Below are 26,386 nucleotides of genomic sequence, written 5' to 3'. Positions count from 1 at the left end.
TATTCCGTCTCCTCTTTCCCTATGACTTTTAAGCCCATCCATATCTTCATCTCTCGGCTCCAGATAGTAGTTTTTGTGATTTGTTGTGATTTGTCACTGGATGCTTCTCGGGGGATTTTTGATGCTTGCAATCAGCTCTCCATTGTCGTGGCGGTATAAAAATGAGGCTTTTATTGCTATATTCATGACAGAGCAGAGAGGCTTTCCAGCTCCTTGCCAACATTGTGTCTCTGTTGTTGGACTCTGTTTCATGTGCGCGTCCCATCATTGTTTTGTCTGCTCCTCGGCCAGGTACTCATTTGCCAATTCTCCTTGTATCACAGCTCTGTGATGCCGCACAAAATATATAATATTCTCTGTGTTTGGGCTATAAGAGAAATTCATGTACTGCATTAGTCTGGCATATCGCCTTCTCTTCTGCTTTGGTATGCTGGGTGAGATATGAATATGCATTCTGGAGTCTAGGAAATAATTCACAAATACTGGCACAGATTATGAACCAATTAAATATGGCCACCGATACTGCAAAGCAGGGGCGGAGGCTCTGTCTATGGGTCGGTACACATGAGTGTAGTCAATGAAGTCTCTAATGAATTTCATGGTTATAGGCAAACAGGTTGTTATAACAGGGTCAAAGAAGGGCGATAATCCCACCAAAATATGATATAATGTAATAAAAGGGGCTTCGTAAATGAAAAGAGATAAGACTAAGCTGCAATTGCAAATAATGAAATAGTTCACATGTTAAAATGGGGGCCATTTTCCATATGATGCTCTAATGTACACCCATTTCGATCAATGACGTCCAATGGGCATCCTCATGAGCCCAACTGAAGCCAACGAACACAATAGACCATAGAGGTTTAGAGTACCTTTGGAGGGGGCGTGAGGGGCTTCCTGAATATGTATCTCTGGTAGGGTTGAGCGATCGGAAATGGAAAAGATCGGATTCCGATTGGCGATCGAGTAAATTTCACAATCCCGATCTTGGGATCAAGATCAGAGGTTATCTCAAGATTGACTCAACCCTAAAGGTGACTTTTCCCATAGAGAAGCATTGAGTAGGGTTGAGCGATCGGGATTGGAAAAGATCGGATTCCGATCGGCGATCGAGCAAATTTCACGATCGAGATCGGGATCGAGATCGGCTGGAAAATGATCGGAAATCAGATTTTAAAATCGATCTAGAAATCTCAAGATCGGCTCAACCCTAATCTCTGGTCATAAGACTGGATCCCCACAATACGGAAGCCCAGCTTTTTTTTTGTTGCAGATTTTGGTGTGATTTTTTTGAGCCAAAGCCAGGAGTGGATTGAGCAGAAGACAGAAGTATAAGCAGCTTCCTATATATTTCCCATTCCTTTTGTAGCCATTCTTGGCTTTGGCTCAAAAAGACGCAACAAAATCTGCAACGTGGGGACTTAGCGTAAATGGGTTTTCTGGGATTTTGTATTGATGTCCTATCTTAAGGACATAGGTAGGTCATGAAAATGTGATGGGTTGGGTCCAACACCAGGGACCCCTATAGATCAGTTGGTTGAAGATGCTGCAGCATTTCGATGAGCCCCGTGGTTTTTTTTACACAATTCTTGCTATTTTTTCAAAGACTGGGTGGGGCTTAGCAGGAGAAGGCATGGCCTCCTGCAGGCCAACAAATTCATATATAGGGTTGAGCGTTTCGGTTCGGAAAAGACCAGATCCCGATCGGCGATCGAGCAAATTTCACGATTACGATCGGGATCGGCTAGAAAATGATCGGAAATCGGATTTTGAAAGCTCAACCCTAAAAGTGACTTTTCCCATAGAGAAGCATTGACTAGAGTTGGATCAGATCCCGGTCGGCGATCGAGCAAATTTCACGATCGGGATCAGCTGGAAAATGATCAGAAATCGGATTTTAAAATCGATCCTGAAATCTCAAGATCGGCTCAACCCTACTCATAAACATTTTTGCCAGAAACTGGGTAGCCTGTTAAAAAAAAAATGGAAGGCATTAAAGATACTTTCGAGGAATTTGGATAGGCCATAAATATCTGATATATAGGGGTACCTACAGTTATCAGTTATATGGGGCTGCCCATACTATACCCAGTGTGGAGCCGGAAACAGTTGACCCTGATATTAGTACTACAGCTCTGCTCTCAATGAGTTGTAGAACTGGCAACCAGCCAGAGCCCAGGGTAAGGAGTCAATTACGCCATATGTAAGGTATGGCCACTGGAAGTAGCCCCAAACAACTGATCAGTCCAGGGTCTGCCCATCGGATCAGATATATAATCCCTGGACAACCCCTGTAGACACATCTGTATAGTAAGAATTTTCAGTGTATTTGTGATAGAGAATGTGATATTTTTTGCATAAAAAAAATAAAATGTGCTATCTTTTTTTTATATGACATGATCGTTTGTGACAGCTTGATAGACATATTGGCTTCAGTCCATATCAACCCATGCACAATTATCTTAAAATTGGACTCATTCCAAGACAGTCCAAGAAAAGAAGACAAAACCTCACGTCTATGATTGTTTGTGTTAGTAAATCGCCCCCAGTGTGGTTTACAGAAGATTTGTACCCCGGTGTGACAGCATATACTACAAGTCTTTCTTGGGCTGGGAATGGCTTACACACTGACTCGAGATAATGAATGTAACACATTTACTGTCGGAGATGCAGAGATTTTGTGACATTCGCTTTGACACAATTTCCATTTTGGACAGGCAGGTCTATAATTAAAGATGATTTTGGTAATTCAGTGTCAGCTCTCAACAATTGATATGATAAGGCGGTAAGTGACAGTCACTGGCATAACGGCTTTCAGTCTTGTGTCTGATATTGTTCCGTGATATGGATACAACCTGTTCCGGATGATATTCCTAATATCATTGATCCAATGTTATTATTCTTAAAGGGGAACAACCAACTGGTTACTAGTATTTTGATGAATAAGATAGCCAAGAGTTACAAAAATTATAATGTTCGAGAATCCAACAACATTGGCACAGATGCGCCCCCTCTGAAATGTCCCCACTGTGGGACTATTAAAGGATTATCTTATCTTATCTTATTTACCTAGGCGTACCTTCATTAAATGGGTTTTACAGGAAAACTGAAAAACCCAGGAGAGTTGGCAGTGTCCGATATTGTTACCTGATATGGATACAACCTGTTCTGGATGATATTCCTAACAACAGTTATCTAATGCTATTATTCTTAAAGGAAAACGACTAGAGATGAGCGAACACTAAAATGTCCGAGGTTCGAAATCCGACACACTGTTCAACTGTTCAAACGGATTTCGAACCCCATTATAGTCTATGGGGGGGAAATGCTCGTTTCAGGGGTAGGCAACATTCGATAAAATTTTGCGGAGTTTTCCTACAAGGACTCTTTGCTACAATTATATCTATGGGGAAACCGCACTGGTTTTGGAAACCAGGGCATGTCCTCACGGCGGTTTTTACTGCAAAGTAGGCATGGGATTCACTAGAATCTCATCTATTTAGCGCTTACTGTAAAACACCGCGATTTTTCAGGGCAGATCCAACCCGTGGGGCCCCGGCCTTAAAAGAATATTATGACATACTAGCAAAACCCCACACAATATAGCCAATAGTTGGCCCCATATAGACACACCTAAGGCAGAAATTTGATGTCAGTATCACAAAATCCTGTTTTTTGGAAAAGCTGCTCATCTGACATCCTACATCTTGGGATATGCTGAGTCCAGAAGAAAGATATAGAAGGACACCTCTGTATATGGGCCATTATTGCACTTCATTTCCCAAATAACCCCTTGTCAGCGCTCCTAAATCAGTAGTTAATTTTACAGCAAATAGTTGCTTTACAGTCTCCATAACAACACTTTCTTCTAAATTTCTGATATTACAGTTTTATTTCCGAGACACTGAAGCGCACGTTTTACTTTAGGATTCAGTCTTTTTATTTTTCTTTTTGTCTTCTGAATTGGCAAAGGTTTTATCAGATGGGCATAATATTCCCAGGAAATGAACATGAAAATACAGGAGCTTGGCTCAACTGGATGCCAACATGGACAGCGCTAAAGCTAAATCTGAAATTGTCCCAGGTTCCACCACGACCACCGTCAGGAATAAAGAGCTATATCGATCTCTGCTTTGTCCTATATTAACACCTAAATAATGTAACGTTTTGATCATAATATTGACAGAATGTTGCAACATTTATTTTCCATTGATGTATCTGTGTGAGGGCTTGTTTTTACCAGGATGAGTTGCATTTTGTAGTGGTTTCATCGTACATTTTGTTTCTCACATTGTTGAGGAGTGGGAATGTCCTGAAATTGAGGAAGGGGAGACGGGAAACACTAAGAATCTTTATTATGAAACCTATGAGTTTCTGTGATCCCTCCTCCAAAATGGCAGATGGGTGGCAAAGGGAATATCACACTATTGTCTACAGGATATGCCATAAATGTCTAATAGATGTCCCCTGTCCTAAATGGTGCTGTAGTCACTGTAAGTGATGGGGTGGAACTGGTGAAGTGCACAGGTATGTTCTCCTCAACTCTGAGTGGATATGGTCCACTTATAGTAACTACAGGGCAACATACCAGATTTGGCGTTTTCTACTCTCATATTTACCCACTGGTTCTAAAGCATCTTTGAAATATGGGTTCCTATTTGGAGGAGGATTAGTTCCTAAATGTTACCTCTCCCTGGGGTCATTCTTCCTGGTACATAACCCTTTGTACAGAAAGGGTTATTAGGATGAATTGCGTCTTGTGTTCTTTGCCTTTACCTTGAGAGTCTACACCAGCTTCTCGAAGTCCTACGCCTGCCTCCCCCCTACTGTCTGCTATCACACAGAATGCAATCCCCTGGGAAGAACATACTTACACTTGAGAAGTACAATGGATTTAAGGCTGCATTGTTTTCTTGTCAGATGTAATTCCTTCCCTGCAAGGGGGCTTACAAGATGACTTTGTAGCACGTCTAAGACGGGGAAATAATTAGGAATCAAAACACAAGTTTGTAGCGTTGTTTTACTGAGAGATCAGTGAGATATACCTCCATTTATATACATCATGTAGTAGAGCCTAAACTTGATATGTAAGTCAGTACCTGCAGGGGATATTTACCTGCTATTTACTTTCCTTATACTTGTGACTCGGTTACTTTTATGGCTACAACTCAGCCACAGTGCCTGCAGAGAGTCTCAAGTAGTCTCAAGTAGTCTGAGCCACACCCCCTGCCCTGCCCTACATCGTCATTGGATCAGGCTGCTGAATAATGAGGCTCCCAAGACTAATGCCCTATTACACTGGCCAATGTGGGCGAAGACGTGCACCGAAACCGATCACTGTTTGTATGGACCTTTTATACAAGCCTACTAGTGTACTAGTGTTGGTCTCCATACAGGGTCATTGTTTGTCGGTAGCACATCCCTGCTAAAATGGGGATACCCTTCCAAAAAAAAAAAAAAAATGTCCTGCATAAAAGATATAACAACCCAACAAGCACTAATTTTTGTTCCATGACCCCATGTTTGCACAGGCCAATTATCAGGAACAGGCAATCCTACAAATTTTTGGTTGCAATAAGTGGCCCAATCATCAGGCCATGTAATAGGGCCTTATTGACTATATACGTCCACGGCGGCTTCAAGGATGTAAAGGTATGACTCTGCAAGGATGTATCTCTACGCCCTTGTAGAGTGAGCAGCTACAAGTAGAGATGAGCGAGTAGTACTCGATTGAGTAGGTATTCGATCGACTACTACGGTATTCAAAATACTCGTACTCGATCGAGTACCACTCGCTATTCGAATGTAAAAGTTTGATGCAGAACCAGCATTGATTGGCTGAATGCTATACAGTCAGCCAATCAACGCTGGTTCTTCTCCTACCTTTAGAAGTCTTCTCCGTGCAGCTTCCCCGCGGCGTCTTCCGGCTCTTCATTCATTCTGCCAGGCATCTGGCCTGGGCAGAGCCGACTGCGCATATCCGCTTGCAGTGCGGGCATGCGCAGTCGACTCTGCCCAGGCCCGATGCCTGGAAGAGTGAATGAAGAGCCGGAATACGCCGCGGGGACGCTGCAAGGAGAAGACTTCTCGGAGGATCCAGCCCGACCCTCACTCGTGGACTTGGTAAGTATAATTTGATCGAACGTTGCCTACCCCTAAAACGAGCATTTTCCCCCCATAGACTATAATAGGGTTCGATATTCGATTAGAGTAGTCGAATATTGAGGGGCTACTCGAAACGAATATCGAACCTCGGACATTTTACTGTTCGCTCATCTCTAGCTACAAGGTATCACGCAGCTACTAGAGCGGGGAGCCAGCTATCAGTGATATTCAGGCTCCCCAAAGAGAAGGCAGGGATGGTCCTGTCCTTGCCTTTACAATCAATGCATATATACAGTCCTATGAAAAAGTTTGTGCACCCCTATTAATCTTAATCATTTTTAGTTCTAAATATTTTGGTGTTTGCAACAGCCATTTCAGTTTGATATATCTAATAACTGATAAACACAGTAATATTTCAGGATTGAAATGAGGTTTATTGTACTAACAGAAAATGCGCAATATGCATTAAACCAAAATTTGACCGGTGCAAAAGTATGGGCACCTCAACAGAAAAGTGACATTAATATTTAGTAGATCCTCCTTTTGCAAAGATAACAGCCTCTAGTCGCTTCCTGTAGATTTTAATCAGTTCCTGGATCCTGGATAAAGGTATTTTGGACAAACAATTCAAGTTCAGTTAAGTTAGATGGTCGCCGAGCATGGACAGCCCGCTTCCAATCATCCCACAGATGTTCAATGATATTCAGGTCTGGGGACTGGGATGGCCATTCCAGAACATTGTAATTGTTCCTCTGCATGAATGCCTGAGGATTTGGAGCGGTGTTTTGGATCATTGTCTTGCTGAAATATCCATCCCCGGCGTAACTTCAACTTCGTCACTGATTCTTGAACATTATTCTCAAGAATCTGCTGATACTGAGTGGAATCCATGCGACTCTCAACTTTAACAAGATTCCCGATGCCGGCATTGGCCACACAGCCCCAAAGCATGATGGAACCTCCACCAAATTTTACAGTGGGTAGCATGTGTTTTTCTTGGAATGCTGTTTCTTTTTGGACGCCATGCATAACGCCTTTTTTTTATAACCAAACAACTCAATCTTTGTTTCCAAAATGAAGTTGGCTTCTCCAAATGTGCTTTTTCATACCTCAGGCAACTCTATTTGTGGCGTACGTGCAGAAACGGCTTCTTTCTCATCACTCTCCCATACAGCTTCTATTTGTGCAAAGTGCGCTGTATAGTTGACCGATGCACAGTGACACCATCTGCAGCAAGATGATGCTGCAGCTCTTTGGAGGTGGTCTGTGGATTGTCCTTGACTCTTCTCACCATTCTTCTTCTCTGCCTTTCTGATATTTTTCTTGGCCTGCCACTTCTGGGCTTAACAAGAACTGTCCCTGTGGTCTTCCATTTCCTTACTATGTTCCTCACAGTGGAAACTGACAGGTTAAATCTCTGAGACAACGTTTTGTATCCTTCCCCTGAACAACTATGTTGAACAATCTTTGTTTTCAGATCATTTGAGAGCGGGCTGTCCATGTTCGGCGACCATCAAACTTAACTGAACTTGAATTGTTTTGTAGAAAGAAATGGTCCAAAATACCTTCATCCAGGATCCAGGAACTGATTAAAAGCTACAGGAAGCGACTAGAGGCTGTTATCTCTGCAAAAGGAGGATGTACTAAATATTAATGTCACTTTTCTGTTGAGGTGCCCATATTTTTGCACCGGTCAAATTTTGGTTTAATGCATATTGCGCATTTTCTGTTAGTACAATAAACCTCATTTCAATCCTGAAATATTACTGTGTCCATCAGTTATTAGATATATCAAACTGAAATGGCTGCTGCAAACACCAAAATATTTAGAACTAAAAATGATTAAGATTAATAGGGGTGCCCAAACTTTTTCATAGGACTGTACCTCTCAATGAGCACTGTGTATACAGCTATGGAAACCACCATGATCCTGCCACGAATGAGGAAGGCTAGTCCAGCCATGAAGTGGTTAAATGACCATGAAAATGGCAGAATCTTCTTGGTCATGGCTTGTGTCCTCTGACCATCTCCCACCGCCCACATATTCTTGTACCCTTGCCCTTTGGGGATGTGATATGAAAACACATTCATTTTGGCGAACGTTTTCAATGGGATGTGTCCATTACACGGCCAAAGATTTTATGATGGGTTACATAAATTTGAACAACCCCTTTAAGAAGTGTTATAGTGGCGAGAAAATAACAGTACATTGAATAGGTTAACCAGCTCATGAGATTAACAAGATGATAGCGGATGTGATGTGTCTCTGTTGACCCAGGTACGGTACATGCCAATTTTATCTAGATGGTAAATTTGTCTCCGAGTTCTGACAAAGCTTTTAACAAATACAGTATCTTAATGAATGTCAAAAATTGCTTTTCAGTCCGCATTAAATTTCACCTTCCACTTTGTGGTCTTTTAAGCCTGTGCTCGGAAACTCGTAACCTCTAGCACGGAGAAGCCAACTAAGGTTACGTTCCAATTACCTGTAATGTTAAATGAGTCACCAGCGCTGTACGCCACCTTCTCTAAGTAACATTCTGGAGGATTAATTCCTCGTCTAACTCCCATGTCAAAACCCTTGGACAAAAGATTGGTATGGAATGAAAAAAAAATTGAAAAAATTCAGAATATACTGGAATAGAATAATACTCATAATACCTGAAATACTGTAAAAACTTACAATAGCTTCAATAGGTGACATGGAAAACTGGGCAATTTTACCGGTCTTTGGTTTTTTAATGGGATCACAAAGGACTGGGCTCTCAGGAGGAAGCCAAAATCACTCAGTGGTTGTATATAAAGTTATTGCAGTATATAATCTGGGAACAATTGTATATGTCAGTATTTTGGGTGGTTTTTAGGTTCGTGGCAGATCGCGGTGCTGCAACCAACCTCCTGTGAACTTCCATTAAATGAATTGGAGCCACAGAATTACGGACAAGTCCTATCTGATGAGGCCCGAACTGTCGGCCCGCACATGGGACCGTAAAAATCACGGTCGTGTGTATGGGCCCATAGAAAAGAATGGCTGTGAAATACACGGCTAGCACACCGACCAACAAAACAGTCATCTGCAAAGGGGTTTAGGCTGAGGCCCCACGTTGCATAAACGCAGATTTTTATTTTTGCTTTTTTTGAGCCAAAGCCAGAATTGGATTGAGCAGAAGGTAGAATTATAAGAACGTCCTATATGTTTCCAATTAGTTTTGTGACCACTCAAAAAACCACAGCAAAATCTGAAAAAAAAAACAAGCTGCGTTTCCGCAACGTGGGGCCTCAGCCTTAAAGGGATTCTATCATTAAAAATCTTTTTTCTGTGGCTAACACGTCGGAATAGCCTTTAGAAAGGCTATTCGTCTCCTACTGTTAGATGGGATCTCCGCCGCGCCGTTCCTTAGTAATACCGTTTTTTACCGGTATGTAAATTAGTTCTCTGACAGCGATGGGGGCGGGCCCCAGCGCTGAAGATGCGATGAGGGCGTCCCCACCGCTGCCCGAGAATAGTATCCTGCGCCGCCTCTATCTTCTTTCTTCGGCAGCTTCACCTCTGTCAGCTCTGACACTAGTAGAGCCGAATGCGCATGCGCGCAATTGCAGCCTAGGAACTATGGCCGCGCATGCGCATTCGGCTCTACTAGTGTCAGAGCCGACAGAGGTGAAGCCGCTGAAGAAAGACGAAGAAAGAAGGGGAGGATCCAGCAGAAGATAGAGGCTGCACAGGATCCTGTTCTCGGGCAGCGGTGGGGACGCCCTCATCGCATCTTCTGCACTGGGGCCTGCCCCCATTGCTGCCAGAGAACTAATTTACATACCGATAAAAAACGGTATTACTAAGGAATGGCGCGGCAGAGATCCCATCTAAAGGTAAGAATCAAATAGCCTTTCTAAATGCTATTCCGACGTGTTAGCCATAGAAAAAAGATTTTTAATGGTAGAATCCCTTTAAGGTGTTACTATGTTACCCTACCACCGATCTTTATCTTGAGTCCTATTAAGTAGAATAGAACTCATGCTATATACTGCCTGGGCTTTGCAGAGTTGCCTTAAAAACTGTATCACCTACTATACAGCTGGATCTCTACACAACTGATATCCATGGTGGGAGAGTAACACTGAGCACCGTGAGGTACAAATTAATTTTCATCATTTTATGGGAAAAATTCCTTCATTCCTGCAACCAGAATAAATCCAAGTGCTGACACCAAACATCTACTAAAAAACATAACCTGTAATATTGCTGCTCTCAATGAAGGCATCCAGATCTTTCTTGAACTGATTCAGGCTAGGTTCACAACTACGTTACAGTCTTCGCAGGAGAGTCCACTGCAGACTTTGCCTAAAACCAACAGAGAGAGAGGTCCTGCAAGAACAACTTTTCTCTCTACCAGTTTCAGTATAAAACTGGCGGAAACCCAGAGGACCCCATTATAGTCTATAGGGTCTGCGGGTGTCTACGAGTAACCCGTTTTTAATGGAATAGGCTCTCCATCTTTCGGGTCCTCATGCAGACCCGAACGATGGAGACCTGAACACTAGTGTGAATTTAGCATCAGTCACAGCTTCCCTTGTAGAGAGTTCAATAATCTCACTGCTCTCTTTACGGTAAAGAACCCCCTCCTAAGTTGGCGTAAAAACTAGGGATCAGCAAACCCATTCTGATTCATCCTTAATTTTCCAAAACTTTCTGGCTTGACCCAAAACCTTTGGAGTTCATCACCCACAAAATATATTAGATTTTTTGGGGGTCTTGTTAGACCCCAGGGAGGTGAGCAAAAATAACAAACGGTATACTCACCTTGCCTCACCTCTCCTAGGCATCCGGTGGTCCCCCAGCATCCTCTTCAAGCCTCTTCTGATCTCTGGCTGATGTCACACGCTCCAGGGGTCACGCATTCCAAGGTCACTTGGGGTGCACCAACGCCATGATACTTTGACACTTTATGTCAGCCAGAGGCTGCAAGAGTCCTGGGGATTCCAGGGGGCTTTTGGATGACCAGGAGAGGTGAGTCTATGTGACATTAACTGTTTATTTATACTCATCTCCCCTGGGCCCCAGAGTATAACAATAGCACTTCTGTTTCTATCCAAACAAGTTTGTCCCCCACCCCCCAAAAAAGTCTCCAAAATCTTGTGAGGTTCTCGAACCTGTAGTGGAAATCTTCCTATAGATGTAGAAGATGCCTCCTTGTTAGAGCTGGGTATAAAGAGATCTTCACATTTATGATTTCCCAATACCCATTCCCCCAAATAACATCTTGCCCTAGGCTCCTGCCAATGTTAGCCTTGTCAAAAAATGTTTGATAAAGTATCTCCTAATGCCGTGAATGCCAATGATCTGTATTGTATTTTATCTGCATTCATCTGCCTGATCTTCTAGAAATTCTGTTTTCTTGTCAATCAAAAAATCAGAGAATTTCCAATTTTTTCCCTTTAGTGATTTGGACGGGGAAGCAGCAGACTCCTGTAGCCTGTACGCACCTGTGCATTGGGATGGAGGAGTACTGGGGGGGGGTCTCGGCTTGTCAAGTGTGGACTTTTGATCTTGTGACAGTGATGTCTGCTGCTCCCCTGATAGATGTGTTTTTCGGTGCTTGGGCTGTTTATGTTGTTTTTAATAATGCCAGTAAATTTAGGTTGGGATAATTATAGAACATCTGCCCAAGTTGCATCGTGTCCTCTGTCCTGCTGTTATTTGCATAATAATAGGAATTACGTTAGCACTGTGGATTATAAACCAGCCTTCCTTCAACTCCCGAAATTTCAAGGATTTTTTAAACACTGTGCCCTCATCCATATTTATTTCCCTCTATCATTTGGAGGATGTTTCGAGGAGGACGCTGATGAGTCAATGCAGCGCCCGATCAGACTTTTACAACACTTTTACTTTTTTCATTAATGGGAAAGGTTGTCACAGCCCCTCCCACTATTCTGAAAGTACTGATCAGTAGTGTTATATATAGGCATGATATATTATTATAGAGATAGAATTGTCCAGTCTCCTCGTGTGATAGGAGACAAGAACCAAACCAAAATCATGCGGTATTATTTGGCCAAATGTAGTGGTTCGGTATCAGGACTTACAAGTTGGTGGCGCCCTCCATCGGTAATGCTGGATACAATATGGTGTTGGCCCACCCTTAGCCTTGATGACGGCTTCCACTCTCGCAGGCAGACAGGTGCTGGAAGCTTTCTTGGGGAATGGCGGCCCATTCTTCACGGAGTGCTGCACTGAGGAGAGGTATCGATGTAGGTGGGTGAGGCCTGGCATGAAGTCGGCGTTCCAAAACATCCCAAAGGTGTTCTACAGGATTCAAGTCAGGACTGTGTGCAGGCCAGTCCATTACAGAGATGTTATTGTGGTGTAACCACTCCGCCACAGGCCGTGCAGTATGAACAGGTGCTCCATCGTGTTGTAAGATGCAATCGCCATCCCGAATTGCTCTTCAACACTGGGAAGCAAGAAGGTGTTTAATACATCAATGTAGGCCTGTGCTGTGATAGTGCCACACAAAACAACAAGGGGTGCAAGCCCCCTCCATGAAAAACACGACCACAACATAACACCACCGCCTCCGAATTTTACTGTTGGCACTACACACGCTGGCAGATGATGTTCACCGGGTATTCGCTATACCCACACCCTGCCATCGGATCGCCACATTGTGTACCGTGATTCGTCACTCCACACAACGTTTTTCCACTGTTCAATCGTCCAATGTTTATGCTCCTTACACCAAGCAAGGCGTCGTTTGGCATTGACCTGTGTGATGTGTGGCACCCAATCACCTGACCATGTTTGAAGTCCGTGAGTTCGGCGGAGTGCCCCATTCTGCTCTCTCACAATGTCTAATGTCTACTGAGGTCGCTAATATGGAGTACCTGGCAGTAGGTGGCAGCACAATGCACCTAATATGAAAAACGTATGTTTTTTGGGGGGTCCCTAGATACTTTTGATCACATAGTGTATATGACAGTATTCTGTGGGCTCCTACGGTAGTATTATTTTGGTATTGTGCATTTGTGCAGTATGAAAGACCAGCCATTGCTCGGGATCTCAATGTACAAGATGACAAAAGTATAATTTTGTAGTGTATGGTGGTATTATTTTGGGGATTGAACTATGGTATGATAACTAAATGGTAGTATTATGTGAGTTGTTATAGTAAGGGGTATTTGGATGCTGTATGTTATTTGAGCACTATATGATGGTAATATGTATATTATATAAGGCAATATTCTAAAACTATATGGCAATATAGACGTGTTTTGAGTAGAGATGAGCGAACAGTGTTCTATCGAACTCATGTTCGATCGGATATTAGGCTGTTCGGCATGTTCGAATCGAATCGAACACCGCGTGGTAAAGTGCGCCATTACTCGATTCCCCTCCCACCTTCCCTGGCGCCTTTTTTGCTCCAATAACAGCGCAGGGTAGGTGGGACAGGAACTACGACACCGGTGACGTTGAGAAAAGTAGGCAAAACCCATTGGCTGCCGAAAACATGTGACCTCTAATTTAAAAGAACAGCGACGCCCAGGTTCGCGTCATTCTGAGCTTGCAATTCACCGAGGACGGAGGTTTCCGTCCAGCTAGCTAGGGCTTAGATTCTGGGTAGGCAGGGACAGGCTAGGATAGGAAGGAGAAGACAACCACAACAGCTCTTGTAAGAGCTAAATTCCAGGGAGAAGCTTGTCAGTGTAACGTGGCACTGACAGGCTCAATCGCCGCAACCCAGCTTTCCCAGGATCCTCAATGGAATACACTGTCAGTGTATTCCCGTATACCCGATATATACCCCAATACCCGTTCCAACGGTGTGCCCCCCCACCTTCACCCCAGAAATACCCTGCAAGTCCCCTAGCAATAGAATTGGGGCTATATACACCCACAATTTTTACTACTGGTATACAGTGCCATTGTCTGACTGGGAATTCAAAGAATATATTGGGGTTATAAATACCCTCATTTCTTGCTACTGCCATATAGTGCCAGTTTCTGACTGGTAATTCAAAGAATATATTGGGGTTACGTGCACCCACAATTTTTACTACTGGTATACAGTGCCAATTTCTAACTAGGAATTCAAAATGCGCAAGGCTCCCGGAAAGGGACGTGGACGAGGCCGTGAGCGAGGTCGGGGGAATGGTTCTGGGGAGCAAGGTAGCAGTGAAGCCACAGGGCGTCCCGTGCCTACTCCTGTGGGGCAGCAAGCATTGCGCCACTCCACAGTGCCAGGGTTGCTTGCCACATTAACTAAACTGCAGGGTACAAACCTTAGTAGGCCCGAGAACCAGGAACAGGTCTTGCAATGGCTGTCAGAGAACGCTTACAGCACATTGTCCAGCAGCCAGTCAGACTCTGCCTCCTCTCCTCCTATTACCCAACAGTCTTGTCTTCCTTCCTCCCAAAATTCCGAAGCTTTACAGAACAATAACCCAAACTGTCCCTGCTCCCCAGAGCTGTTCTCCGCTCCTTTCATTGTCCCTCAACCTGCCTCTCCATGTCACGATTCCACGAACCTAACAGAGGAGCATCTGTGTCCAGATGCTCAAACACTAGAGTCTCCTCCATCTCCGTTCGATTTGGTGGTGGATGACCAGCAACCCACCCTCATCGACGATGATGTGACGCAGTTGCCGTCAGGGCATCCAGTTGACCGGCGCATTGTGCGGGAGGAGGAGATGAGACAGGAGTTGGAAGAGGAAGTGGTGGATGATGAGGACACTGACCCGACCTGGACAGGGGGGATGTCAAGCGGGGAAAGTAGTGTGGATGTTGAGGCAGGTGCAGCACCAAAAAGGGTAGCTAGAGGCAGAGGTCAGCAGCTTAGGCGAAGCCAGGCCACACCCGGAATCTCCCAAGATGTTCCAGTTCGTACCCAGCCCCGAAAAACTCCCACCTCGAGGGCACGTTTCTCGAAGGTGTGGAGTTTTTTCAAGGAATGCGCCGAGGACAGATATAGTGTTGTCTGCACAATTTGCCTCTCGAAATTGATTAGGGGCTCTGAGAAGAGCAACCTGTCCACCACTTCAATGCGCCGTCATTTGGAATCCAAGCACTGGAATCAGTGGCAGGCAGCAACGGCAGGACAAAGGCCGCCTGCCGTTCACGCCACTGCCACTGCCACTGCCTCTGCCACTGCCTCTGCCTCTGCCACTGCTGACTGTGCTGGCGATGCACTCCAGAGGACGAGCCAGGACACCACTTCATCTGCCTCCGCCACTTTGTTGACTTCTACCTCATCCTCCCCTGGTCCTGTCTTATCTCCTTCTCCTGCACCATCAAAGGCACCATCAGGCGTTTCTTTACAACAACCCACCATCTCTCAGACATTGGAGCGGCGGCAGAAATACACTGCTAACCACCCACACGCGCAAGCCTTGAACGCCAACATCGCTAAACTGCTGGCCCAGGAGATGTTGGCGTTCCGGCTTGTTGAAACTCCCGCCTTCCTGGACCTGATGACAACTGCGGCACCTCGCTATGCCGTCCCTAGCCGTCACTACTTCTCCCGGTGTGCCGTCCCCGCCTTGCACCAGCACGTGTCACTCAACATCAGGCGGGCCCTTAGTTCCGCGCTTTGCACAAAGGTCCACTTGACCACCGACGCGTGGACAAGTGCATGCGGACAGGGACGCTACATTTCACTGACGGCACACTGGGTGAATGTAGTTGAGGCTGGGACTGCTTCCCAAACTGGCCCGGTGTACCTCGTCTCCCCGCCTAACATTCCTGGCAGGGACACGAGAAGAACACCCCCCTCCTCCTCCTCTACCGCCTCCTCCTCCGCCACCGCCTCCTCCTCCGCCACCGCCTCCTCCTCCGCTGTTAGATTGACCCCAGCTACGAGTTGGAAACGTTGCAGCACTGGCGTTGGTAGACGTCAGCAGGCTGTGCTGAAGCTGATCAGCTTGGGGGACAGACAGCACACTGCCTCCGAGGTGAGGGATGCCCTCCTCGATGAGACGGCAATATGGTTTGAGCCGCTGCACCTGGGCCCAGGCATGGTCGTTTGTGATAACGGCCGGAACCTGGTAGCAGCTCTGGAGCTTGCCGGACTCCAACATGTTCCATGCCTGGCCCACGTCTTCAACCTAGTGGTGCAACGTTTCCTAAAGAGCTACCCCAATGTTCCAGAGCTACTGGTGAAAGTGCGGCGCATGTGCGCCCACTTTCGCAAGTCGACAGTAGCCGCTGCTAGCTTAAAATCTCTCCAGCAACGCCTGCATGTGCCACAACACCGGCTTTTGTGCGACGTCCCCACACGCTGGAACTCAACGTTTCCGATGTTGAATAGAGTGGTTGAGCAGCAGAGACCTTTGATGGAATACCAGCTACAAAACCCTAGGGTGCCACAAAGTCAGCTGCCTCAGTTTCACATCCATGAGTGGCCATGGATGAGAGACCTTTGTGACATCCTACGGGTCTTTGAGGAGTCCACAAGGAGGGTGAGCTCTGAGGATGCGATGGTGAGCCTTACAATCCCGCTCTTGTGTGTTCTGAGAGAATCCCTGATTGACATCAGGGATAACTCAGATCACACAGAGGAGTTAGGGATAGCATCCGATCCGTCACAGCTGGAGAGTAGGTCCACACATCTGTCCGCTTCACTGCGTTTAATGGAGGAGGAGGAGGAGGAGGAGGAAGAAGAGTTGTCCGATGATGTGATGGTGATACAGGAGGCTTCCGGGCAACTTCGAATCGTCCCATTGTTGCAGCGCGGATGGGTAGACATGGAGGATGAGGAGGAAATGGAGATTGAACTTTCCGGTGGGGCCAGAGGAGTCATGCCAACTAACACTGTGGCAGACATGGCTGAGTTCATGTTGGGGTGCTTTACAACCGACAAGCGTATTGTCAAAATCATGGAGGACAACCAGTACTGGATCTTTGCTATCCTTGACCCCCGGTATAAAAACAACATCTCGTCTTTTATTCCGGTAGAGGGGAGGGCCAATCGCATCAATGCTTGCCACAGGCAATTGGTGCAGAATATGATGGAGATGTTTCCAGCATGTGACGTTGGCGGCAGGGAGGGCAGTTCCTCCAGTAGGCAACCAAGTTCTCACCGGTCCACACAAACGAGGGGCACACTGTCTAAGGTCTGGGACACCTTGATGGCACCCCCTCGCCAAAGTGCCGCCACCGAGGGTCCTAGTGTCACCAGGCGTGAGAAGTATAGGCGCATGTTGCGGGAATACCTTTCCGACCACAGCCCTGTCCTCTCCGACCCCTCTGCGCCCTACACGTATTGGGTGTCGAAGTTGGACCTGTGGCTTGAACTTGCCCTATATGCCTTGGAGGTGCTGTCCTGTCCTGCCGCCAGCGTCCTATCTGAGAGGGTGTTCAGTGCAGCCGGTGGCATCATCACTGACAAGCGCACCCGTCTGTCAGCTGAGAGTGCCGACCGGCTCACTTTGATAAAAATGAACCACCACTGGATAGAGCCTTCATTTTTGTGCCCACCTGTGTAAAGCACCCCAACATGAAACTCCATGTCTGTACTCAACCTCTCCAATTCCTCCGCATCCTCATACTCATCCACCATAAGCGTTGCACAATTCTGCTAATACTAGGCTCCCTCCAACATGATTTCCCCCAACTCTGCTGGTTAGAGGCTCCCTCCACCCTGATTTCCACCAACTCTGCTGGTTAGAGGCTCCCTCCACCCTGCTTTCCCACAACTCTGCTGGTTAGAGGCTCCCTCCACCATGAATTTGCCCAAACTGGGCTGGTTAGAGGCTCCCTCCACCATGAATTGGTCCAAACTGGGGTTTTTAGAGGCTCCCTTCACCATGAATTTGCCAAAACTGGGCTGTTTAGAGGCTCCCTCCACCATGAATTGGTCCAAATTGGGGTTTTTAGAGGCTCCCTCCACCATGAATTTGCCCAAACTGGGCTGGTTAGAGGCTCCCTCCACCATGAATTGGTCCAAACTGGGCTGGTTAGAGGCTCCCTCCACCATGAATTGGTCCAAATTGGGGTTTTTAGAGGCTCCCTCCACCATGAATTGGTCCAAACTGGGCTGTTTAGAGGCTCCCTCCACCATGAATTGGTCCAAACTGGGGTTTTTAGAGGCTCCCTCCACCATGAATTGGTCCAAACTGGGCTGGTTAGAGGCTCCCTCCACCATGAATTGGTCCAAACTGGGTTTTTTAGAGGCTCCCTCCACCATGAATTGGTCCAAACTGGGGTTTTTAGAGGCTCCCTCCACCATGAATTGGTCCAAACTGGGGTTTTTAGAGGCTCCCTCCACCATGAATTGGTCCAAACTGGGGTTTTTAGAGGCTCCCTCCACCATGAATTTGCCCAAACTGGGCTGTTTAGAGGCTCCCTCCACCATGAATTTGCCCAAACTGGGCTGTTTAGAGGCTCCCTCCACCATGAATTTGCCCAAACTGGGCTGGTTAGAGGCTCCCTCCACCATGAATTGGTCCAAACTGGGGTTTTTAGAGGCTCCCTCCACCATGAATTGGTCCAAACTTGGCTGTTTAGAGGCTCCCTCCACCATTAATTGGTCCAAACTGGGCTGGTTAGAGGCTCCCTCCACCATGAATTGGTCCAAACTGGGTTTTTTAGAGGCTCCCTCCACCATGAATTGGTCCAAACTGGGGTTTTTAGAGGCTCCCTCCACCATGAATTGGTCCAAACTGGGCTGTTTAGCGGCTCCCTCCACCATTAATTGGTCCAAACTGGGCTGGTTAGAGGCTCCCTCCACCATGAATTTGCCCAAACTGGGCTGTTTAGAGGCTCCCTCCACCATGAATTTGCCCAAACTGGGCTGGTTAGAGGCTCCCTCCACCATGAATTGGTCCAAACTGGGGTTTTTAGAGGCTCCCTCCACCATGAATTGGTCCAAACTTGGCTGTTTAGAGGCTCCCTCCACCATTAATTGGTCCAAACTGGGCTGGTTAGAGGCTCCCTCCACCATGAATTGGTCCAAACTGGGTTTTTTAGAGGCTCCCTCCACCATGAATTTGCCCAAACTGGGCTGTTTAGAGGCTCCCTCCACCATGAATTGGTCCAAACTGGGCTGGTTAGAGGCTCCCTCCACCATGAATTTCCCAAAACTTGGCTGTTTAGAGGCTCCCTCCACCATTAATTGGTCCAAACTGGGCTGGTTAGAGGCTCCCTCCACCATGAATTTGCCCAAACTGGGCTGGTTAGAGGCTCCCTCCACCATGAATTGGTCCAAACTGGGGTTTTTAGAGGCTCCCTCCACCATGAATTGGTCCAAACTTGGCTGTTTAGAGGCTCCCTCCACCATTAATTGGTCCAAACTGGGCTGGTTAGAGGCTCCCTCCACCATGAATTGGTCCAAACTGGGTTTTTTAGAGGCTCCCTCCACCATGAATTTGCCCAAACTGGGCTGTTTAGAGGCTCCCTCCACCATGAATTGGTCCAAACTGGGCTGGTTAGAGGCTCCCTCCACCATGAATTTCCCAAAACTTGGCTGTTTAGAGGCTCCCTCCACCATTAATTGGTCCAAACTGGGCTGGTTAGAGGCTCCCTCCACCATGAATTTGCCCAAACTGGGCTGTTTAGAGGCTCCCTCCACCATGAATTGGTCCAAACTGGGTTTTTTAGAGGCTCCCTCCACCATGAATTGGTCCAAACTGGGCTGGTTAGAGGCTCCCTCCACCATGAATTGGTCCAAACTGGGCTGGTTAGAGGCTCCCTCCACCATGAATTTGCCCAAACTGGGCTGTTTAGAGGCTCCCTCCACCATGAATTGGTCCAAACTGGGTTTTTTAGAGGCTCCCTCCACCATGAATTGGTCCAAACTGGGCTGTTTAGAGGCTCCCTCCACCATGAATTTGCCCAAACTGGGCTGGTTAGAGGCTCCCTCCACCATTAATTGGTCCAAACTGGGCTGGTTAGAGGCTCCCTCCACCATGAATTTGCCCAAACTGGGCTGTTTAGAGGCTCCCTCCACCATGAATTTGCCCAAACTGGGCTGGTTAGAGGCTCCCTCCACCATGAATTGGTCCAAACTGGGTTTTTTAGAGGCTCCCTCCACCATGAATTTGCCCAAACTGGGCTGGTTAGAGGCTCCCTCCACCATGAATTGGTCCAAACTGGGTTTTTTAGAGGCTCCCTCCACCATGAATTGGTCCAAACTGGGCTGTTTAGAGGCTCCCTCCACCATGAATTTGCCCAAACTGGGCTGGTTAGAGGCTCCCTCCACCATGAATTGGTCCAAACTGGGGTTTTTAGAGGCTCCCTCCACCATGAATTGGTCCAAACTTGGCTGTTTAGAGGCTCCCTCCACCATTAATTGGTCCAAACTGGCCTGTTTAGCGGCTCCCTCCACCATTAATTGGTCCAAACTGGGCTGGTTAGAGGCTCCCTCCACCATGAATTTGCCCAAACTGGGCTGTTTAGAGGCTCCCTCCACCATGAATTTGCCCAAACTGGGCTGGTTAGAGGCTCCCTCCACCATGAATTGGTCCAAACTGGGGTTTTTAGAGGCTCCCTCCACCATGAATTGGTCCAAACTTGGCTGTTTAGAGGCTCCCTCCACCATGAATTGGTCCAAACTGGGGTTTTTAGAGGCTCCCTCCACCATGAATTTGCCCAAACTGGGGTGTTTAGAGGCTCCCTCCACCATGAATTTGCCCAAACTCTGCTGGTTAGAGGCTCAATCCACCCTGATTTTCAAAACAAATGTTGGTGCCAACCTCAACTTACTACAAGGGCCAAATTCACTGCTGGTGACAAGCTCTCCTCACTTCAAGTGCCAAATACACATGTTTCAAGGTGTTTTCCTACTGTCAGAGATGTGGTATTGAGTGTGTAAAGTGTGTAGTTGTTAGGCTGTGATGTTGGGGTAATAGAGGGTCTTTGGTGTGTTAGATGCCCCCAGACATGCTTCCCCTGCTGTCCCAGTGTCATTCCAGAGGTGTTGGCATCATTTCCTGGGGTGTCATAGTGGACTTGGTGACCCTCCAGACACGGATTTGGGTTTCCCCCTTAACGAGTATCTGTTCCCCATAGACTATAATGGGGTTCGAAACCCATTCGAACACACGAACATTGAGCGGCTGTTCGAATCGAATTTCGAACCTCGAACATTTTAGTGTTCGCTCATCTCTAGTTTTGAGCAAAAAATAGAGAAAAACTGTCTAACTGGATATTATGTTGTTGTATTTTTTGTTTTCTTGCATAAAAGTTCCCCTGGTATCTTGCTTATTTTTGTATGTTTTGGTTTTATCTATCCCATAGTTCATCTTGTTTTATAATGACGCCCCCTCGAGATGTCCCCAATACCTCTACAATAGTCTGGGTATTTTTTTCTATATATTTTTTGTTTTCTGCTCCTACTGTTTTCTTTTCTCGCAAAGTACACAAAACTTCTTTAGAAAAAAAACCGTGTTAATAATGCCGCCACCTAGAAGAGCTTAACAAAGCCGTTCTTCCTGCTGGAAATTGTGTTATTAATTGAGGCGGATTCCGACATGCTGACACACGCATTAAGAGCGATATATGGAATAAGCAAAAAGATTTTCTAACAGCTGTTTCCAATGTCTCTTTAAAGAGGGACGCATAACAGAGCCATTGTACGAGGCGGGATGAGTGTTTCGAGATCTTTTTTGTTCCCCTCCACATAAGAGATGATGGGGCGTAAAATGCCACTTTATGTTATTTTCATGTGGCAAAATACACTTCTATTACCTGTGCTGGTAAATGGGAAGCACTTTTTCATGCCATCTATTGAAGGTTTTTGTTGTTGCGAAGGCATGAGATGAAAACACTATAGGTCCCGTCGTGCATTCTCCTATCAGGTGGGTCAACTTGGCTTTCATCTTCTATGGAGAGCTTGTTGGCCTTACCAAATTGTCTATTTTTGTCAATCATTGAAATAACGATTGTGGAACATCTCTTCTTAGTCCTCTACGTTGTTCCGTTCCTCGTATGAAGATATGGTACACAGATGTCTTGCTCGTTGTGCACAATGTGAGCTTGGATAATCAGCGCTCATTGTGTAGGGACTAGAAACGAGAACATTGGTTGGGAATAAACTGAATTCCACCCAAATTTTCAAAAAGTTTGATCCAAACTTGAAACTTTGGGGGGTTCATTACCTGTGATCTGGATGGGAAACTATTATACTCTTGGGTCGGTGTTTCCTTACACCCTCCTTGGGATATCACATGCCCAAGGGTCAACGCTGAGGCCTTTGCTTGAGTCTCAGAGGTCACAAAGGGTGTGCCGATGCCATGATGTTTGCATTATAGTATCATAATATCCATGTAACTACTGAAGTGAGGCCTAGGCGATGTTACCAGAAGAGGACCTCTAAGGAGCACCATGTATCATGGAGCCCAGTAGAGGTGAGGAAAGTGGACTATAACTGTTTATTATGTTTCCACACCTCCATTTGGGTTTTCACTTCCAGTTTGGGACAAACTCATTCGACTCTAAACTGATCTTTGACCCAAACCATCCGACCTGAAATAAAGCAAATCTTTAGAGGTTCACCCTTCTTTAGTAGGGACACAGTCCTTTGACAAAGTGAATGGTAACACGTATTCAATAATTTCTAAATGGAATGATAGAAGAATAACGCAATACAAAGTTCTCCGAAATAATGATCCAAAGTTATTACATGATATAGATCCATATTTTTGAAAACATACATGCCAGGATGGGTGGCAGGAGCCAGGTCCTCTGTTGATTTTCGGTGGACAGTGTGACCGAGTCTCTAATGGAAACCCCAGAGCAAATGTGAAAGTAGTCTCAGGCCTGGTTCACATCTGCGTTCGATATTTCATTCAGGGACTCCACCTGGGGACCCCCGAACAGAATACCGAATGTACTAAAAAGTGGTTAGCTAAGAAGTTACACGGACACCATGGACCCCAAGTGGACTCTCCAAACAGAATACCAAATGCACTAAAAAGCGGTTAGCTAAGAATTTACACGGACCCCATAGACCCCAAGCGGACTCCTTGAATGGAATACCGAACACAGATATGAACCGAGCCTAAGAGAAATGAACAAGAAAACCACTGAGGAGGGCCGGTCTCTACTAAAAGACACTAGTCCCAGAGGGTCACGTTGAAATCTGGTATAAAATTGTGTGTTTTTCTGCTGGGGATTTGATCCGGTGGTCTGGGGTCTTGTGGTGGTGTCCTTGCTGTAGGGCCATCTGCTTGGGCATTTGGTATCGGCCTTTTGGGTATACCTGTGGTTCTGTGAATCGAGCCTCAGGTGTGGGCCATTATCATTATCCAATGAGACTATCCTGGGGCCTTTATTAGGAAGAGGGCTGGCTTCCCCAGTTGCTGGTTTTTCGTGGTTACAACCTAGAATTTGTGGCCCTGGGAGGAGGAGTGTGTTTGATAGAACTTCAACTGACTAGGAAGTGGTGTGAGTGTTGCTTTGTGTGTGAGTCTGGTTTGTCCCTCCACACTTCTACTCTGCCCTGTCCTTCAGTTCTGTTTGCCTGGCACTATCTGGTTGTTTGTGAGGTTTGGGTTCCAGTTTGTTTTGCCCCAGTCCTGTATTAACCCTTTCCTCACCTCTCCACTGTCCCTCTCCTCATTTCCTTGTTATATATTGTGTTGTGCTGCGTGTCTGTTGTCCAGCACATCCCATCCTGTTTGTTCTGTCTGCAGCTGCACCTTGATTTCTGCAGGGGTGACCACCTTAGCATCCCCAGTCCCTAACTCTCTGTAGCTCTCGCCCTATCTGTCGACTAGGCCTTCGTATTTGAGAGCCAGGAGTTGTCGGGACCAAGGCTAGCTTGGGTACAGCTGACCACAACCCGCAGGCAGGGCTTAGCTAGCCGCCGTAGTGTCAGGGAAAGTCTCCCACCCCTGTTTCCTTTAGCGGTGCAGTCTGCAGTCCAGATTTTGGGTCTGGGCATAGACACGAACGTAACACACATGCCCACCAATATTATATTGCTACCTAAAATTATAGTGTATAAGGTGGTAACAAAGATCCTAAACAATTGCTAAATCAAGTTGTTTCTATCTATCGCCTAGGAGTACCTGTAGAAAAATGACCATGGAGAGCCATAACTTGATTCGTAGTTGTAAACTAGTTCGAAAGATCACCTTCAAGAAGTCATCAACCTACACAACTAGGTCATGGAAATAAAAAGCCAACCTTAAAATCCTGGTGAGGTTAGCCTTTCTGTGTAATAGAATCTAATACTTCTAGTAATTAGAGGAGGTAAAAATATATTTCCCTGCGTAAAGAGAAATAGGAGAATAATCCAAATTACTTCTGGCGGTCAGCCATGAACTCATTTCTGTTCTCTTGACTATGTCGTTTTTACAACTGACCAAAGAGTCTGTAACATTCTAGAAGAAGAGGGGAAATGTCTGTTTTGCATATATATATATATATATATATATATATATATATATATATATGCATCTATGTATATTGCTTACACTTATTGGTAAATGTATATGAGGTTGTCTTACAAAAAATTGGGGGGGGGGGCATGGTCAATTTTTTGTCAAATTTTTGAAAGTTAAACTTTGCTTCTTTCTCATAGACTGGAAGAAAAGAAAAAGGAGATCCATTAAACATCGCTATTGATAAAATGACCAAAAAGACACGAGACCTGCGCCGACAGGTAGGTCCAATCCACGTTTTGCGGTTTTCTTTTGGTTAAGTTGTTCTATTGTTTCCTGCACTTTTTCATTATAAAGGAAATGGAGGATTACCTTCCTGTACTCCCTGATATGTAAGTTAGCTCTCCACCGGAAGGAAGAAAACTGTCTCCTTAGTGCCACCTATAGGCGACTACCCTGTAAGCCACTGTCAGGGGATTTTAGGAAAACCATAGAGACTAGGAGGATAATCTGATTTGCCTATAATTTGTAGTTAAGGTTATTTATTTGGTCAGCCATTGGCAGAGAAGACTTTTAAGGGTACCATACTATCCAGAGATATGGTTTCCTTAATTTGGAGAAGAGCTGATTTGCATACCTTTTTCCTAGGAAGCATTGGGGCATTGAGTGCAATGGCCCCCGTATCATTTGGCAACAAGCACCACCCACAAACTACTTTGATCCATGTATATACAGTTGGTTCCATCCATCCTCCCTCCCATGTCTACATATCTTGCATACGATAGTCCCATATTTAAGGCCTTGTAACTACTTTCAAGCAAAAAAGGTCCTTCCACACTAAGATAGAATTGATTCATGGTGCAACCATAGGGAACCATAAGTGTCTTCTCAACAGTACAACCAAAAAAGTGGCAGTCATAAAGACAACATGAAAGTGCCTGCCTTATAGAGCCCAAAATGATATGAGACAAAGAGCCCCAATAGCAATGCTAGTCAAGGTCCCCCAAAACAGTGGAGTCACAAGACCTACTTAGGCTTCAACACACGGACAAAGATTACCGTATCACACTACGACGCCTTCATTAATGGTGGAGTGAATGAGGAATTACAACTTAGGGGATGTTGTGACTGTGACTTTCAGTTGCAAAATTGTAATACTGACCCCTGATTCACATCTGCGTTTTGGTATTCCGTTCGGGGAGTCCTTGGGGACCCCCCACCCGAATGGAATACCGAACGCATTGACAAGGGGTGAGCTTATGAAAGCACATGGACCTCCTAGACTATAATGGGGTCCGTGTGTTTCCACACGGTGTCCGCACGAGTCGTGCGGAGAGAAAAGTACTACATGAACTACTGTCCTCTTCACATGGCTCATGCGGACAGTCCGTGGAAAACATACGAACCCCATTATAGTCTATGGGGTCCATGTGCTTTCATTGCTCACCACAATGTGTTCAGTATTCCATTTGGGGGGTCCCCAAGCAGATTCCCAACACTGTAGGGTTATAGGTTGGACTTGATGGACTGATGTCTTCATCTAACCTCATCTACTATGTAAGTATGTAACTATTAGAGATGAGTGAGTAGTGTTTGATCAAATACTACGATTTTCAAAATACTCGTACTTGATCGAACACTACTAGCTGTTCGAAGTTTAAGGTTCGATGCAGAACCAGCGTTGATTGGCAGAATGCTATACATTGCCAATCAACACTGGTTCTTCTCCTACCTTTAGAAGTCTTCTCCATGCAGCGTCCCCGCAGCGTCTTCCGGCTGGAATTCACTCTGCCTAGGCATCCGGCCTAGGCAGAGCCTACTGCACATGCGCGGGCATGCCCACGCATGCGCAGTTGGCTCTGCCTAGGCCCCGATGCCTAGGCAAAGTGAGTTCCAGCCGGAAGACGCCACGGGGGCGCTGCGCCGGGAGAAGACTTCAAGGAGAATCCAGCCCGACCGTCAC

The 26,386-nt window shown here is 45.9% G+C and overlaps 1 protein-coding gene across 2 annotated transcripts in view; it reads left to right on the top strand.

Moving 5' to 3' along the window:
* CTNNA2 (catenin alpha 2) overlaps positions 1–26,386 on the top strand; it is a 1,647,901-nt gene that overhangs the window by 1,189,675 nt on the left and 431,840 nt on the right. For both annotated transcript variants that reach the window (XM_075261702.1, XM_075261694.1), the window contains exon 8: positions 24,624–24,704. In XM_075261702.1, coding sequence (XP_075117803.1) covers positions 24,624–24,704 — 81 coding nt within the window. The remainder of the gene's footprint in view (positions 1–24,623; positions 24,705–26,386) is intronic.

Source organism: Leptodactylus fuscus, chromosome 1 (genome assembly GCF_031893055.1).
Source record: "Leptodactylus fuscus isolate aLepFus1 chromosome 1, aLepFus1.hap2, whole genome shotgun sequence".
Taxonomy (NCBI): Eukaryota; Metazoa; Chordata; class Amphibia; order Anura; family Leptodactylidae; genus Leptodactylus; species Leptodactylus fuscus.
This window is presented reverse-complemented; position numbering and strand designations above follow the sequence as displayed.